The sequence below is a fragment of the Mauremys reevesii genome, linkage group 20 (assembly GCF_016161935.1).
Source record: "Mauremys reevesii isolate NIE-2019 linkage group 20, ASM1616193v1, whole genome shotgun sequence".
NCBI lineage: Eukaryota > Metazoa > Chordata > Testudines > Geoemydidae > Mauremys > Mauremys reevesii.
Window position 1 is genome coordinate 19257304 of NC_052642.1, and position 18274 is coordinate 19275577.

The 18274-nt window shown below is 44.2% G+C and overlaps 2 protein-coding genes across 19 annotated transcripts in view; one reads left to right on the plus strand and one right to left on the minus strand.

Annotated features, from left to right (window-relative positions):
• Nucleotides 1-15308, plus strand: part of TBX4 (T-box transcription factor 4) — a 119433-nt gene extending 104125 nt beyond the window's left edge. For all 12 annotated transcript variants that reach the window (XM_039507839.1, XM_039507831.1, XM_039507840.1 and 9 more), the window contains 4 exons: nt 3565-3717; nt 11455-11543; nt 11941-12182; nt 14503-15308. In XM_039507839.1, the coding sequence (XP_039363773.1) occupies nt 3565-3717; nt 11455-11543; nt 11941-12182; nt 14503-15128 (1110 nt within the window). In that variant the 3' untranslated portion in view covers nt 15129-15308. The remainder of the gene's footprint in view (nt 1-3564; nt 3718-11454; nt 11544-11940; nt 12183-14502) is intronic.
• Nucleotides 1-18274, minus strand: part of BRIP1 (BRCA1 interacting protein C-terminal helicase 1) — a 232857-nt gene that overhangs the window by 18240 nt on the left and 196343 nt on the right. For 3 of the 7 annotated variants that reach the window (XM_039507818.1, XM_039507820.1, XM_039507819.1), the window contains exons 26-27: nt 15049-15137; nt 13934-14068 (exon numbers count right to left, since the gene is read on the minus strand). The gene's annotated coding sequence lies outside the window, so the exon portion shown is untranslated. Of the gene's footprint in view, nt 1-6702; nt 7013-13932; nt 14069-15048; nt 15138-18274 lie in introns of those variants that run through there. The other 4 variants (XM_039507812.1, XM_039507816.1, XM_039507813.1 and 1 more) reach the window with 3 other exon arrangements.

Here is an 18274-nt window from a genome sequence, read left to right on the forward strand (position 1 = left end):
TCATTCCCTAGTGGGAAAACTATGGCACAGAGCTCTTAAGTGACTTGCCCAAGGATTCCGCCTGTAAAAGTCCCGACTCTGTCAATGCTTCCAATATGCATCCTGCATAATCTAGCATATGCTCTATCTTATCAATTCAATTATTTCTTCTTAATGCTAGGACTCTTTATGTTAGTATTCCCACTGATATTGGTCACAGGAGTAGCATTTTCTTACATTTGTTTTGAGCATTGACACAAGATTGTATTTTCAACAGCAGCCACTAATATCATGGTCTGAGTTTTAGGTACCTAAGGGACTGTCCATACAAACAGTTAGTTCATGACAAGCTAGGGTATAAATCTCTCTTGTACTAGCCTGCTGTGCACCAACGGTCTGTGTGGACTCTGCTATGATGCACTAAAAGTGCCATAGTGCACTTTGATCTACCCCGCTTTGAAATGGGAACTGATCAAAGCACATTATGGTATTTTTAGTGCATCATAGCAGAGTCCACAGAGACAGTAGGCGCACAGCAGGCTAGTACAAGGTAGATTTACACCCAGCTTGCCACGTGGTAACTGCTTATAGAGGCAGACCCTAAGTTTTCACGTGCACAGTTTTTCATACTTAAGTTTTTTTGGGGGTGGTGCACATAAAACATAAAACAAATATAAGTAAGGAATATGTGTGTGTGCAAATGCAACCTCCATGCTTTTGTACATGCAAAACTTTTTGATGAGAAAAAAATGATGCATCCAGAAACTCACGCACAGCTTCAGAGACGGGGCTGAGGCTCTGGAAATGTTGGCAGTGTCAGAAGGGTAATGATGATTTTCCTTTTTTTTGGTCTCTAATTGGAACTGCTGACTATTCTACCTCACTGTGTCATATCCTGTTTGTGGTTGTCTTCCCGTAACCAGGAGGCATCAGTTGGTAATTTGGCGTGTCAGAACAAAATCTCAGGCTTTAAAACACTTGACTGACAGGGATACCATGAGTGTTATAAAGGAATAAGGGGCATAAGGCCAAATCAGACCTCTCAACTGGCTGAGCATTCAGCACCTTGTAAATTCTTGTTAGATTCTAGTGTCATGTAGATACTGGGGACTGGTAAAGATGTAATAGACTGGTTTAAAATATGTACGTTTTCAAGGGGGAGGGTTAACTGAATTCACATTCTGGTTAGACAATCATTCACTTAAACTCCTGTTTCTCTACCAGAATCTTATAATTCAATGTGTAATCACATAGGATACCTTGCTGCATAATAACATGTGAGATGGTATTTAATAAATGTGCTTACAGCTAGAGTAATGAGTGAATGTATTTTTCAGTGGTACCATAATCATGAAAAAAGAGAATGAAAAGGCATTTATTTTTAGCAAACACAAATGGCAGTTTTTGCAGGTGTAATTTGTCCTTTGGCCATGGAAAAACTACCTTTTTAAAAAAATGTTTTTATCAAGAAAATTGGCACATTTCCCTCCTGTGCTGTTGGATTTTGTGCTTTTCTGCTCTCTGCTGAAAGCTGTTCCTCATTCATGTCCATGGCCACTGACTAAATCAAGTTAACCTCCACCTTCTGCATTTCTCCTGTATATTCATCACACTCCATGTAAAGGGATCACCGTTCTGCTTTGATCTGGCAAAGCTAAAGCTGTTTCCTTTCATGGTCTGCGCCCTGTAAGGTCTCTGCATTTTCCTGAGCAGGGGTGAATTTTCAGTTTGGTGCAGCAAGGGACAAAAATGCAAAACCTTGTAAGTGAGGTGGGGCAGCTTAAGCAATAATGGAGTTTGAGTTTGACCTCTAGACAGGTTTACGGTAACAACAGTATCCTTCAGAGTCTCTGTAAAATATTCTTCTCTGGTCATACTCTGAATGCTCCAGCAGGGTCTACAACCGTTTAATACTGTCTTGAGGTGTTGCCTTGGCTCTGTTCTAGTTAGGTTCAAGCAGGGCATTGAAACACACAGCACTGGAGTGGGAGTCAGGAGCTTTAGGGTCGGCTTTTCAAAGGAGCCCCAAATGTAATATGAGTTAGGTCCCTAGTTTTTCCCCTTTTGAAAAAATCCCAGTTTCAAGTTCTATTCCTGGTTCTGCCACTGACCTACTGTGTGATCTGGGCAAGTCACTTCGCCCCTCTGTGCCGTTAGAAACAGGAATTGTTTCAGAGACGTTCTATGGCCTCTGTGAGCCTGGAGGTTGGACTAGATGATCATAACGGTCCCTTCGGGCCTTGGGCTCTCTGGAGCTGTAAAATTAGGATAATGAAGCTTGAATTGAATTGACCCTTTGAATCAGAACACTCTTGATTTGGGGAAAGTTCAGATCTAAACTGGATTTTGCAGCTTGGGCTCATCTCTGATGACTAATAACTAAAAACCTCCTCTTCATGAAAGCCTCCGCTCTCTGCCCATGCTTCTCTATGGATTTGTGCTTCCAGTGGTTGATTCCTGAAGGGCCAGCAAAGACTAAAAACCAAACAATAAGCTGACCTTCTCACATCTAAGCCCTGCAACATAGCAGCAAAACGGTTAAGAGAAACGAAGCAAAGCTGATAAAATGCCAAAAATTCCTCATTCTTCTGCGAGGGGGAGAGGGAAGGTTGTCTGGAAAATGTCAACAATAAAAATTACATTTAAATGGTATATGATGCAGCCAGCTACTGTGGGCAGAGTTATGTGCAGCCAGATGAGGAGACTTTAAAGCCCCATACGGTACCTGCTGCTTTGTCTGAAATGCAGAATTTGCTTCTGGGGTTTTTTTTGGTTTGTTTGCTGTACTGAAGGGCACAAGGTCTGAAAGTTTTGCTAACTAAACCAGCAGATCCCAAAGGGAGTGGAACCAGCATCTTTTGCTTCTCCATGTAAAACAGGCCAGCTCCTGGCCATTCACAGGCAGCTTTGGGCACCAGTGTTTGTGGCAAGGAATACGGATTTTGAAAAGACGGGGTGGGGGTAGGGATGGGGACTCACTCTCCCATTAGAGATGAATGGCCCCCCCGGGACAATGATAGAGAATGTAAGGGGGAAAGAAACGTTAGGGGGAATAAGTCTTGCCCCAAGAAGACAGGCAAGGGGTGGGGGAGAATAAAGGAGAAACCAGAGGAGGAATGTTTTGGCACTAAAGGCAGCAACCAATCTAGACACTTATTTGTAACAGGAGTAAATATAGTGCTTGTGAAGGGCTGATGTGGGACTAAGGCAAGCTGCTGAGCTAGCTTCCCCAGGAGTTTGTGTGTCAAGACAGCTCAAACCTTGACACACCAGGGATTCCCCATACAGCTCTGTTAATACACCTCGGTCCTGGGCTGTAGCCACGATGTTTCCTTGGTCCTTAGCTTCACAGGCAGTTCCACTGATACACCACAGTCCTGGATGTTATTAAGTACAGTCATATATTTCTACAGCCTGTTTCTGGACTGCACACCAATCTGTTATATTTATTTCTCTCGGAAATCAAAGCACATGGCTGGAGCTGTTGAGAAATATTTTATTGCATTCACTTATTCCATTATTGACGCCAACTGAACGGTTCTGACCACTTTTAACAAACTTGCAATGTTTTTATTTGTTTTTCAGATTATTCTTAATTCGATGCATAAATACCAGCCAAGACTGCATATTGTGAAAGCAGATGAAAACAATGCCTTTGGGTCCAAGAACACGGCGTTCTGCACACACGTGTTTCCAGAGACATCCTTTATATCGGTGACCTCCTATCAGAATCACAAGGTATGGTGCTTTGCAGCAAAAGGTGCTTTACACTCGCCTAACAAAGCTAATGTTTGCAGCCCTGCACTGAAGACTGAAATGAACTGATGGGAACAGGCACAGTATTACTGTTATGGGCACTGTGCTTTGAGGAACAGTGTTTAATGATGCAATTGTGCAGCAGGAAATGTCCAAGCACAGCGATTGGTTAGCAAGACTGGAGAGGCAAAGGAGGCAGCTAAGGAGATGCATGAAAAATGTACTGTGTAAAAATATCTTGGCAATCTCCACTAGTATATAACTTAATGAATCTGAGAGCTCATAAACTCTCAAATGTCACTCACAACAGCAAGCAAATCTAATAATGACTAGTAAAGCTGGCTCATAAATCTCCAGTGAAAAGTAATTACAGTATATATATTTAGTGAGACATACAAGGAATGTGACCATAAAAGTGCAGCTCGGAGCCTGACTTGTGGTGAGGACACGAGGGAAGGTGGGTTTGTGTGCGCGCGTTTTGTTTTTTGGGGAATACAAAATTCTAAGGGCTCAGTTCAGCTGCACATAATGGGTTATCATATATTGGGAGGGTTGGGGATTGGGTGGGCGTGGAGCAAGGTGGGGGAGTGACAAAATGTGGTGTGGTCCCATCTGAAATGGGGAGAAGTGGAAGGTGCCAAACAAGATATGAAGAGAAGAGGAGTGAGCTGATTGGAGAAAAGTGAGAGGAATGTGACCGACTACTTAATACACATTCTTTTCTTCTGTCTCCTCCTCCCCCCTCCCCCCGTTATGTAGCCCTTAGAGGAGATGTCAGGGTAAGCTGAAGCTGTCCAGAGATGGCTCTTATTGGAGCAGAGGGATCGTATTCTTACACAAACGACCCTGTCATTCCCAGCATGTTAGTTCAAACAGGTTTTCCTGCAGCGCCAGGAATGCGCGGCTAGTGGGGCTTGTTGCTGTTGTAACTTGGGCGGAGGCGGTGCTTATGAGGGAAGAGCACTGGGGAAGATCCGTGATTGGTTATCTGAGGCCGTCGCCTCTCCCAGCGAGGCCAACAAAACAAAGCGGGAGGAGGCAACAGATTTTGAAGTTTAGGGAGCATTGTAATCCCCAGGCCGGATAGACAACAGTGCAGCCGGTCAGCTGCCACCTTCCTGTGGCTCTCAGCAGTAGCCAGTGCATGCGGGAGCAAGAGCAGGGGATTGGGGCTTCAGGCTCTTAGGTTCTATTCGTAGCTCTGCTGGTGATTTGCTGCTTCTATACTATAATTTCCCTATCTGTAAAACAGAGACGAGGACACTTGTCTACCTATAGGGATGTATTAGGCTTAACGGAGTTTTGTTAAAGGCCTGCCTGTTTCAGTGAATGTAATAGCTGCACTGTATGTCAAGATATAGACTCCTCATACAAAAGTAGATTGCCCCAAACACATGTGAAATTCCTGCCCACCTTTGGTCTGTTTAAATCTTTTCCTCAGATGAGTAGGAGTCAGTTTTATTTTGCCATTTGAAGGCCGGAATGCTCTGCAGTTACTGAGGCAGGGCAAAGAATGACAATGGAAACAGGGCTGTGTGTGTCAAAGTAAACAAGCAAAAGAGAGCCTTAGCTGAACGCTAATATGGATCCTAGTTACAAACTTGTGACTGTAAATGTAAAAAGACCTAGAGCCCAAACATGGTTAACCAGAAAGGCACTGAAGCGCTTGTTTAATAGCTACTCATAATATTTTACGTCAATAGCGCCTTTGTGCTTCATAAACTTTATACTTACAATATAACTGACATGCAGCCACTTCTTGTGGGAAGGCTGGTAGCTAACAGATGTACAGCACACAACATAGTGATGTGGCTGGGGACAAACCTCTACTGGTGTGGGGACAAACCACACCAGGACAAACCACTACTGTTAGACTAACAGATGTACTGGAGCATAAGCTTTCGTGGGTGAATACCGCTCTGATACTTCACTCCTGTTAGGGATCTTTAGGCCAGATTTTCAAAAGAACTCAGCTCAGAGCAGTTATATGGAGAACTGTCACAGCTGCGGAGAGCTGAGCCCTTCATGTTGGTGTCTAAATGGGAGCTGAGCTCTTTTGAAAATCTGACCTTCACCACCTGTGCCTGTGACGAGCTTTGTTAATGTCACCTCTGAAATGTCATGACAGAGTAGAACAAATGGAACTCCATGTGCCCACCTCAAAGGATAAAGGGCACTGCCTGGATTTAACCTGATGACCCCCAGAGCCTAGGTAGTGCAGACCCGCTGCACAGCTAGTGGAGCAGCATGATCTAGAGGACTAGGAGCCAGCGACTCCTGTGATCTAATCTCCACGCTGCCATGGACTCAGTGTGTGGCCTTGAACAAATCACCACCTCACAGTGCTAAATACATAATAAGTTCTTCATTAGAAAACCATCCTTTCTGGCATAGATAATGAAAGCCCTAGAACCACAGGAATTGCACATCATCTTCAAAAGGTCTGTTTTCCAGATTTCAGCCAATTGCCAAACTCCTTGGCTTAAGAAAGAGTCAGCTTATTAATAACGGCAGCTTCTCTGAAAGAGAATCGGGAGCTCGATTTCCCGGCTGAAATGAGCATAATGCTACAGGTAAAATGCCCAGCTCCACCCGCACGCACACAGGTCAAGTCTGTAGAGCTTTCCTGGTATATTTACCCCAAACTTCCCTTTTGGGGCAGATGCAGGCAGGGGGAAATCCTGGGTCTGTTGAAGTCAGTGGCAATACTCCCATCCAGTTCAGACGGGCCAGGATTTCACCCTACGTGCCAAAGATTTTGCACGGAAGTGAGGGGAAATTTCGACCCAAAAACATGAAGAGTTGAACTCCCATACATCTCTACCTACCAGTCATCTCCGATTACTTTGAAGAAAAAGAATAGCGGGAACACAATGGGAATTATTATTTCTGCTGCCAAAAGAGGCTTGTTTAAAAAATGTGTTGTGACTGCAGCATCCAAGAAATTAAATTAAGGCTTACGTGGCTTCATGTTGGTCTGTGGGTGGGGAGGCAGGCAAGGCCTTAAGCTTCTTGTGGTTCCTCAGCTGATTGTTAGGCTACCACAGAATCCACTAGTGAATCAAAGCGGTGGAAAAAGAGAGCACTGACTCCATCCAAAAGGAGCCAATACCCTCAATGCAAGGCTCGGCTTACAGGCTGCACGGAGATCCTGACAGCTGTTGAAAGTGGCAGCCGCTGCTGGATACATTCACGTATTGACGCATCCCTTCTTTGATTACAAATACCAGCCGATCCATTATGAGCTGGGGGGAGGAGCTCTTTTATAATCTTCATTCTATTGGGTAAGGGATATTTTTAAAGTGTTCTTGAAAGTACAGATGCTAATTAGAGCAACATTTTTGGAAATCAGAGCCAAATGCTGGCTGGTACAGGTACTCGCCAGAAAACCCTTAGCCGGCAGGGGTGGGTGGGAGCTGGCTATCTGGATTCTGCCCCATGGCAGAGAGAGTACATCGTAGGAGTGGCTGGAGTTCAGGGCCATGGTATATGTGTACACTCCCTTCAAACCAGCACTAGCCTTTGCACATGATCACTCCCTCCGCATGGAAATTATTCATATTTTCATTTGCAATCAAATGCAGGAGGAGAAGAGGTTGAGTGTTGCTCTTGTGTTACCATAACAGCACATTAACGCAGGGTTGGCTGTCTGTCTATGGTATTTCTTAGACGTGGTATGAAACAGGGGGGTAATGTGTGTGTTGGGGGGTGCACACGCACACACTCGTTGGGAAGAGATGCCTTATGCCCACTTCCAGAACGCCTGGGTCAGTATTCTGTGGGTGGGAAGCAAAGGAAGAGCACAGAATTGTTACTATGTCTTTGGAGGAGCTGAGGGGAAGGGGCTGGAAGAGATGCGGCTAGCCATGCTGCCTCAGAGAAAGCAACTTAGTTCTTTTCTAAAGGGTGGTGCCTTTCACCTGAGCGCATCACAAAGATTTCACCACAGTGGCCCACTGTGGCCGTAACGTTAGAGATGTACGTTGGGTTTGTCAAACACAGCAGTAACCAGGATCTCTTCCCCAAGGAGCTGACAATGTTAACCAGTAGAAGGCAAAACCTGAAGGAGCAGGCACAAAAAGGGGGTGGCTTAAGAAATTACTTTTAAAGGAGGGACTTGGAAGGCCACCGCTATGAGCTTCAGGGTGAACAGCAGGAAGAAACAAAGGGTGCACAAAAGGAAGGGACTTGAGAGAAGAGTAGAGCAGGGGCGGGGAAAGTAAATGAATGCAGAGATTTGGGCAGGTGAGGAGACTGTGGGGAAACTTGATGAGGCGACTGCACTTTACTACCAGAGGGGAAAGTCAGGAGACAGCCAGAGAATCCAAGAACACAGATGACGGGAAGCAGAAAAATTAAAGGAGTGTGGGAAAAACCCTGATAAGCCTCAAGTGTTCTGTGTGAGGGCGGGGAAGAGGAGGAAATATAGAAAGACCAAGTGTGAACTGCCAGCCCTAATGCGAGTGAGGCCATCACTGATGAAAGCTTTATGGCCTTGCACTTCACAGTTGTTGAGCATTCAGTCACTATTTCTTAGATATTTTTATTTCCTTGGTATCTTGTTACATGTGAACCACAGGAGAGGCGCTCCTGAGGCCTGGGATGGCGCAATGAACCTGGAGATTACGCCTACTGCCATCACTGGGCGTTGTGCCATTGACTAAGCAGCAGCAGGCCCTTTACCATTGTTTTATATGGCTGGGTTTCAGTGTCTCTCTCTCACTCACACACCCACCCACCCCTGCTAGCCGGGTGTTGTATTGTTCCGTGAGGAAACATTTAAGGTACTGGCACGCAAGTTACTGCCAGATGACTTTGGGGCAAACCCCTCTCTGCTCAGCCTGTGGGTAAAAGTTTCAAACCCCCCCATCCCACCCCACCCCCAGTGGCAGGGCAAGTGATTGGGGCTTGCAGTGTGTTAGAAACCAATCCAAGTCCAAACATCTACACTACTATTTTTAGCTCTGCAGCATGAGCCCAAGTCAGTTGACATGGGTTCTGAGGGGGGTGGGTGTGTGCGCATCCTAAGTTACAATGGTGTAAACCCAAGGAAGCAGGGCCTGTGCAACCATGTAGCGACCTAGGTGGTCGCCTAGGGTGCTAGGATTTGGGGAGGGTGGCATTTTCTTCAGCAGCAACGGCGGCAGCCAGCTCTTCAGCCACCAGCGGCATTTAGGCGGAGGGAGCTGGGGCAGGGCCGCCTGCAGCAAGTGGGGGAGGGGAGGCGGCATGCAGGGGAACGTGAAGCAGCGACGGCGTGCTTGGAAAGGAGGCGGAGCCAGGGGTGAGCTGCTTCACTTCTCCCGCCTTCCAGGCTTGCGGCGCCAATCAGCTTAGGCGTCGCAAGCTTGGGAGGCGGGAGAAGTGAAGCAGCGACAGCGTGCTCAGGGAGGAGGCGGGGTAGGGGTGAGCGGGGGCTGTGGGGGGGGGGTGGTGAGCTGCCGTAGGGGGCGCGCCTCAGGGCAGGGGCTCGGGGACGGGGCAGGGCGCAAGGTGGAAGTTTCGCCTAGGGCGCGAAACATCCTTGCACCGGCCCTGCTGGGAAGGCAATAGAGTTACTTTGGGTTTGGGGGCGAGCTAGCTCAGTGGTTTGAGCATTGGCCTGCTGATCCCAGGGTTGTGAGTTCAATCTTTGAGCAGGGCCACTTAGGGAACTGGGGCAAAAAATCTGTCTGGGGATTGGTCCTGCTTTGAGCAGGGGGTTGGACTAGATACCTCCTGAGGTCCCTTCCAACTCTGATATTCTATGATTTAACAGCTCCCAGGCTGGCTCATTTTTTTCATCAAAGCCTCATTTTCACACATATCTTTGGCAACTCCAGGTTATGATCATTTTTAATTAAGTTAAAGTTGTGGCTTTGCTGCCATTGAACGACGTGGGGGCAGAGGCATGCCTTTGTAAGCCTCAAGCTACTTGCTGGTGGTTATGGTTTTAGCAACCAGAGCAAAAAAATGTGAAAACCAGCCAGCTTGTGTAGCACTTAGTGCTCCTGCCTGAAAGAGCTGAACTATATGGAGTGTGGTGTTTTTCTAAAAGTTCAAGTGATTCCTGTAACTCATAGAGGTGCTGAGCCAAACAACTAACAGCAGTGACAAGACTCGCGCTATAAAGGTGCAAGTGCTGGGGTGTAACAAGGTTGTATGTATCACCTGGCGTTTCGTCATCAAGTGTGAGTTTACACTGTAAGCCTGACTGGGGGTCACCAAGGAAAATGCCAGGTGCTGTAAGACGTAGGTTAGGTGACTTCATAGCTATTGAAACACCATTAAAATAAATTACCAGGGGAGATAATGCTGGTGGAATTGCAGGCACGTCATGTCGTTCACTCAGCTGTCTGTCTTAAAGAGCTGGTCTAGCACAACCACAGGCTGCTTGATGAACATTTAAGGCTTGTATTACAGCAGTGTAGCTGACCGTAATGGGCCCGTCTGACCTTCAGCTATGGCTTCCTGTGTTCCTTTCCCCAGCGGTGGGCTTGGGCCAGCACTGTGCTATGGGCGATGCCCTTTTCCCTGAGACGTAAAACGGAGGTTCTGAGCCTTACCGCTGCCCTAGCACTAGTCGCATGGGTAGGGGGGAAAGAGTGAGCACCTTTGGTAACTCTACTCTGTTTCCATAAAAAAAAGCTTCCTATAGCACCTCTTGGTTGGGTAGCGGTGCTGTGCACGTGTTAGATCCCAGGGTATGTTTCTGCGTAATTGCATTACAGGGTGGGTGAAGTGACTTCTGTGTACATATAGTTTCTAAAAGAGACATGATATTAGTACTAAGGTCTTAAGGGGATTTAATGGATCGGCTCTGCTTTTTCTACGTAGCTGAGTGTTAATGTGAAATTTCCCAGCGTCTGAAGCCCTTCCCATATTCTCCACAAAAATCATTTGTTAAAAGAGACTGTAGTGTAGAGAATTCCCTGCAACACAACACTCTTTTCTATGACTTTTGTGGGCAGTTTTAATTTCAAGTGTGTGTTTAGAAGGGAATAAGAGAAGAGGCTTGTTTACTTGTGTTTTTAGAGGCGTGACACTAATGAATATTTTTAAATGAAATTTTACACACAGCCCCGTAACTTCCCCTCATGTGTTTGTTTATTTGCAAAATTTTCATGAAGTTATAGAAATCGATCTCAGGCTGAGGGGTTTGGCTCACTGTGGTGGACTTAGACTAGTGTATTTCTGGGTAATAGTGACTATAAAGCAGTAGTAATTCTTCTCAGCCATAAGGGAAGGGGCTAGAAGCGACTGCCTGGGGTAGAGGCGGTTGGGTTGGGTTGGGTGGGGCGGGGGGGCGGGGGCAGGGAACAGCAGCTATCCACCCAGATCTCTGTTCTGAAGAACTTTACTTTAGGCCACCAAAGGTCCATTTTCAATAATGAGAGCACTGCATAAAAACCATCAGGCCTAACTGAGTTCAGCACGAACTGGGCTCTTATCTCAAGCCCAAACCACCTCCCTGGAAGATAAAATAAAAAAGGCCTGGTGGGAAAGTTGAGCTCTAGCACCAAACTTTGCAGCTCAGGCCTCTCTGACTTTCAACTGATCCCCCACCTTCCGCTGTAGCATCTTTAGGTGACTGAAGCTGTGCAGGAAATAGACCCTGAAGGCCCCTGGATGATGCTTTTTGACATGCAGCTTTTCAAAGCTACAAACCTAGTCCCCCAACCATGTGGTTCCGATACACTATTAACTGACTGACTCCTGTTTTGTTTCATTCTTTTAAAGATAACCCAGCTGAAAATTGAAAACAACCCATTTGCCAAGGGCTTCAGGGGAAGCGATGACAGCGATTTGCGTGTGGCACGGCTACAAAGGTGTGGCTAAAAAGAGCAATGAGATGCAGCTGTTTAGAATCTAGTTCTAAGCTCTGCCGTCAGAGGGCATTGATGCAATGCATGTGCGTGTGTGTGTATGTATTAAATGCAATCCAACAATCTATAGTAACAGGGCTTTGGGAGAGCAAATGTGTTCTAAGCCTAGCATGGCCACCAATGTGCACACGTCTCACCCACTCTGCTGCTCAAGCTGTGATAGTTGTTATAATACGCACCTGCCACCACACAGTGGTTGTGAAACTTAGTTAATTTTTTTTTCAGTGAAGTGCCTTGAAATCCTTTGCTGCAAGGTGCTATAGGAATGCTAAAGTAGTAGTATTTTGTCCTGTAAGGGCTGACTGCTAGCTAACTAGTAAATAACTTTTCTCGCCTGCAGCAAAGAATATCCAGTGATTTCCAAAAGCATCATGAGGCAGAGGCTGGTTTCCACTCACGGCCAGCTTTCAACAAAAACAGATGTCAACCCACTCCATGGGAATCACCAGACCCTTCAGCATTATCAGTACGAGAATGGTGCTCATATGCCATTTGCTGCTTCGGATACTCAAGATCTACCACTCAACACCTTCACAGCACAGAGAGATTCAGGGCTCTTTTATCACTGCCTGAAAAGAAGAGGTAACAGACCTTTATAGATCTTCCTCCATATACAAAACAAAACACCCTAGTAGATTCTTTGGCACCTTTTCCTGTCTCACCAGGGCCAGGAGAGCTGTGCTGGTCTATTGCAAAGCACTAGTGGAACTTCTGATTGGATAGTATCAGAGGGGTAGCCGTGTTAGTCTGGATCTGTAAAAGCAGCGAAGAGTCCTGTAGCACCTTATAGACTAACAGACGTTTTGGAGCATGAGCTTTCATGGGATGCATCTGACGAAGTGGGTATTCACCCACGAAAGCCCATGCTCCAAAACATCTGTTAGTCTATAAGGTGCCACAGGACTCTTTGTTGTTTTTTCTGATTGGATAGTATTTTGAGCACAATCCTTCAAGGTGCTCTGCACCTGTTGCCTTCATTGTAAGTTATGAATGCTCAGTGGTTTGCCTTGTAGGATCAGGCCCTGAGAACACTGCTAAGGTGCTAAGGGAAGTGATAGTTTGGATGTCAACATTCACGATACAATATTTTAAATGTAGGAAATTCAAGTACTAAATTATCTGAGCTCAAAATATATCCGACAAGCAAATTCATTGATACTCTAAATCTGTACATGAAGTTGCCATTTGTCTATGCACTTTAAACGTGTTCAGTGAAGCGAAAGGAGAATCTAGAAACAGCTATTATGACACACTAGGGGCTCAGCTACCACCTTTACTCACACTGAGTAGTCCGTGTGAATAGTCTCACTGAAGGAAAAACAGTACTTACTACTCATGGAATTTATTCATGTCATCAGAAAGGTGATAGGCTATTGCCATAAGTGATTTATTATAGATCAGTGCCAGTGGTTATGGTACTTTACAAAGTCTCATTTGCCACCTTAAAGAGCCTGATCCAAAGCCCACTGCAATCAGTGCAAGTCTTTCCACTGATCCAGTGGGCTGGGGATTAGAGCTAAGTCCTGATCCTGCAAACACTATTGAGAGTAATAATAATTAATAGGAGATATACCAATCTCCTAGAACTGGAAGGGACCTTGAAAGGTCATCGAGTTCAGCCCCCTGCCTTCACTAGCAGGACCAAGTACTGATTTTTGCCCCAGATCCCTAAATGGCCCCCTCAAGGCTTGAGCTCACAACCCTGGGTTTAGCAGGCCAATGCTCAAACCACTGAGCTATCCCTAGTGCTTATTACCCTATAGTCCCTTCAAACTCAGGCCCTAAACAAGAGCACACAAGCAAGCAAAGCAGATCATCATGGCATGTGTCTAAAGGAGTGAGATTATGTTGGTAAATTATACATTCAATTACAAACAGTTACATGTGTATATTCTTAATCAGAGAGTATATTCAACTGAGGCCTGATCCTGAAATGTGCTGAGCTCCTCCAACTGCCAGTGAGATTATGAGGAGTTGTACATCTCAGCACTTTTCAGAATCAAGCCTTTAGTAAGTTTGTTAACGTCTGTCTATTTTTGATTACAGAAGCTCGCTGTAGACATTTTCTTTGCCCGCTGAGCCAGTTTTTAAATGTAACCGGCCTTTAAGTACACACTGCTCCCTTCAGACCAGTATCAGATGAGATCATGTCAGATTCTTTTGTTTTTAAGTTAAATGGAAGGGCTTTGCCAAGAAAAATCCTTATACTATCATGTCTCATTTGCTGCTAATTAATCTCAGCCTTGGTGAAGACACAGGTAATAAGAACTGCAATGCAAAACTTTAATAGCAATCCGCTGGTAGAGTTGCTGCTTCTCCTACAGTAAATAATAGTTCCTAATGATAGAATGCTGGTAAACAAAGTCAACTGAAAGAGACAGCTTCTCTAGCACATAGCAGAAATCCTTACCAGAGCACTCTCCCTTGGTTTTATCTTGAAATATTTCTGCAGCCCTTGACATGAATACCTGGTAAATGTATAGTAATTTTTGTGAGGACAGGAAGAAAGGTTGCGATAAGACATTTTAAAAGACTTCTTGAATTTGTCAAAAGAGTCGTGGTCCTCAGTTATCTGGATGAATGAAAAGTAATCTCTGGCTGTAAAAGTAGTAGCCCAGATCACTTATTTAAGCTGATAAACGTAGCCGAAAAAGGCTTTAAGGCTGATTGGATTAGACTAACATTAACAGTGTAATGCCTTTTGAATATTAAATATTGTTTTTCAAAATGAAGTAGCTTAACTGGATTAGCCTGAATAACAATGCAAGTAACCTAGTAAAATGACTGTAAGATTCACATGCTTTTAAGGCGAATCCATAAGCTTTTCGAGGGCTTGACAATGTAATGTTAAATGCTGTTACACTGGAAACCTTTCCCTAAATGCTTATTTCTTTGTTTACAGAAAGTGCTCGGCATTTAGACCTGCCCTGCAAACGCTCCTATCTGGAAGCCTCCTCTTCTGTAGGAGAAGATCATTATTTTCGTTCACCACCTCCATATGACCAGCAAATGTTAAGTCCTTCCTATTGCAGTGAGGTGACACCTAGGGAAGCTTGTATGTACTCAGGTTCTGGGGCTGAAATCGCAGGTGTCTCAACCGTCGATGACTTGCCGCCTCCTCCCCCTCCCCCTTTGAGCTGCAATATGTGGACTTCTGTTGCACCTTACACCAGCTACAGCGTTCAGACAATGGAAACTGTGCCTTATCAGCCTTTCCCTGCTCATTTTACTACCACCACCATGATGCCAAGACTCCCCTCTATCACAAGTCAAAGCTCACAGCCACCAGGTAATAGCCCCTTCAGTGTCTACAATCAGCTGTCTCAGTCTCAGGTTCGGGAGCGAGTTCCTCCTTCATCCTTCCCGAGGGAAAGAGTGCACCCATCTGTTTGCGAGAGGAAGCCCCCATCTCCGCACTTAAACACGGCAAACGAATTTCTGTACTCACAAAGCTTTTCACTCTCGAGGGAATCTTCATTACCATACCATTCAGGAATGGGGACTGTGGAAAACTGGACTGATGGATGATTCTAATATCTAAGTAACAAAACAGCTAGTTTTACTGCTCCTGAACAACGTTACTTCAGTGTTAATTCCTGGGAGTAACTTGCACTTCAGTGAAACCTACACACATGTACAATTCCAAAGGGGTGTGTGTGTGTATGAGGCGTTTGTATGTTTACACATATACAACTCGGTACAAAGTAACTCTTGGCTCAATGGCCTGGATTCACCAATCTCTTCTAAATTAATTCAGTCCTAGTGGCCCCATAAGAACCATCCGAATGACTAAAATGTGATTTGGCTGGTCCTTTTCCTTTGTTTAAAACAGCAGATTTTGGGGGAAATTATTACCCTTAATTTGTGTGGCTCATGGAGTCATAGAGCCATAACAATTAGAGACAAAACCATCCATTATAGTCCAATGTCTGCAAGTCATAGGTCTTTTAATCTAGGACTGTTTCTATCCTCAGCAGTGGATAAGCATTATTAGCCACTTATAGCTGAGGAAGCAGAATCTCAGTGAAGTGACTTGCCCTGAGGCTGCATACACAACAAGCCCATGTCATCTGATTCCTTGCAGTATAGTGGCTTGAGATTTGTCCAGTCTGTTTTAAATGGCTCTAGAAATGGGGTTTCCATCATTCCCCTTGGAGAACACTATTTCACAGTGCAATAGTCCCTAAGTACTCATTTTCTTTGCACTGAACTGAAGGGAGTTGTTTTCAGGATGGTGGAGACAGTGAACCAATTTCCTGCTCCCTCCCTCCCCCCCACTTTTAATTAAAGTGATCAGATTTTGCAATGGACAAAAGTATCAGTGGAGGTGTGAAAAGCTGTAACCAATATATTTGTTGGTAATATTTTTACTGTGGAATTATTTCCAGGTGACAAATGGATGGATACCTCCTTCAATGATCAAAGGCCTGCAAGAATTCATTCATCAAAAACAAACAAACAAAAAAACCCAGCCATTATGAGAAATGGACACTTAGAGGGGAAATTCTGTATTCTTTATTAAACAAAACTCCCACTGATTTCAAGTGAATAGTTTTGTTGGGAAGGAATTGCATCTTTCTCTGTATATACCACACATTAGGTCTCCAGTCCTATGCAGGACCACCAGCTGTTACTCATAGAACAAATAGAAGGATACATAGAAATAGTGGGAGTTTGGTTCAATTAAGGAGTATGGAATTTGACCTTAATAATTTTGTTCTGTTTGCCAAGCAATCAATGAATAGGTGGAGAGCTAAAGAAATTTTAAAAAGTTGCTCCTGCTCTTTGCTGAATCCATTCCAATGAGGAGAGCTTGATGAAGATGATGTTTAAGCTAGATAAGCCCAAGGGCACTGAAGTGAAGGTTATTTTTAGCTAGGACATTCATATATACCCCCATTCAACAGCCAGGACGTGTGGATTTTGTAATCAGATTTGGGAAATCACTACAATTTTTGCATGCTGAATAGCTATTTATATATATAAATATAAAAAATATATATCACAAATGCAGGCCACCTGTCCAATTCAGCTTTGCTTTTTACAAATGAAATACTTAATAAAAATGAATGTTGAAAGGGTGTTTTTTTTTTTTTTGAAAGACATCTATTTAAGATTTTTTTTAATTACACACTTGCTGTAAAAACTAAGACTTGGTTAGACAAAAGACATATATACCACGAATGAAACCACATTAAATACAGGTGGTGTGGACTTTTTAAATGTTTTGTTACATAGCATGGACATTTTATTTTACATATCAGAACATAAAGCCATTTTATTACTATAAACTGTCTCTGGGTGCATTTCAATAATTGGTATAAAATGTGCTGTGGTGAGTCATTGGACATCTGATCTTTCCCTCTGTCCTAATATAAATCTTACTCTTTCCCAGGCTGCATGCTTGACCTTTTTACCAGCTCACAGCCACTCAGTAATATTTTAAATGCCTGTTTCAAGGTTTTTTGTTGTTTTTGTTTTTAAATTGAGACACTCAAGCTCTAGAAACAACGAGTTGATAGCGATAGACCATGCGGCAAAACACTCATGTTGAGGAGGAGAAGAATCCTTACCCTGCATGCAAAATATAAGCACCAAAATGGTGTATCTTTACATTTTCACATGTTTAAATGGCATTTATAATTAAAAGCAACATCTCAAGACTTAAGGGGGAAAAAAGGTAACAGAGGTATCACTGGACATAGGCTGAAGTCAACATTTTCATTTGTCATAGTGACAGTGAGTCAACATTAGAAGAGACTGGTGCTGCCACCCCTTCCTAAGAGGCCATGAGCCTACAGTCCCAGTGACCATCTATTCTGGATTCTTTTGCCTGTTTTACAAATGTTATCTCTCTCAATAGAGCTATATCTATATAGAGATTAGAGACAGCATCTCCTTTTCTTTTGGTAGAAATAGTGCCCTTCCCCTGAACAGTTGGCCTTTCCAGTTACATGCCTTCTGTTACATTCAATGCACTGTGGCTTGTTGTAAAGGATTTGAACAACTAGCCCTACCAGTGTGCTACTGTGCTGGGGAACGGGGTACAAGATTACCTAAGGTTGAAAAGTCCTACAATATTTGGAAGATGAGCAGTGTGGGACTAATGCTTTCAGACTTCTTGCGTAGGGGCTTACATTAAAGCAAACATTGGGAGGGGTTGGAAAAAAGGTGGCTACTGTTGTTCATTGAGACATTACTAACCTATGCATAACGCCCATCACTGGAAGTACATTTGTGTAAAGGGTGGGGTCCAAATGTGAAGTTGAAGCAAGCTGGGCTGAGTGACACTGCCTTGACCAGTGCTCATGCCAACTCTGAATTTGGCCCTCACTCTAAATATATTCGTATTACATACTTAGTCTACAAATTGATACAAATGTCAGAAATTAAACAAGCTAAAATTAATTCATGCCAAAAAAACACTGGTCTGGGATCACTGGCAGCTCGCATACTTGACAGAGACCTGAAGCTGGAATAATGGGGGTGTTTTTGGCATATACACACACACAATGTTTTTTTTCCAGGCTCAAATGCGTCTCTACAGTTTGGAAGATTTGGGCCTCTCGGTCTTAATTTATGATGTCATTAAATAATTCTTTTTGCAGCTTACATAGAAAAAATGTGTTTTTTTTGAAGATGAGAACTCCTCTGGTGGGATGGTTAGAGTGGAC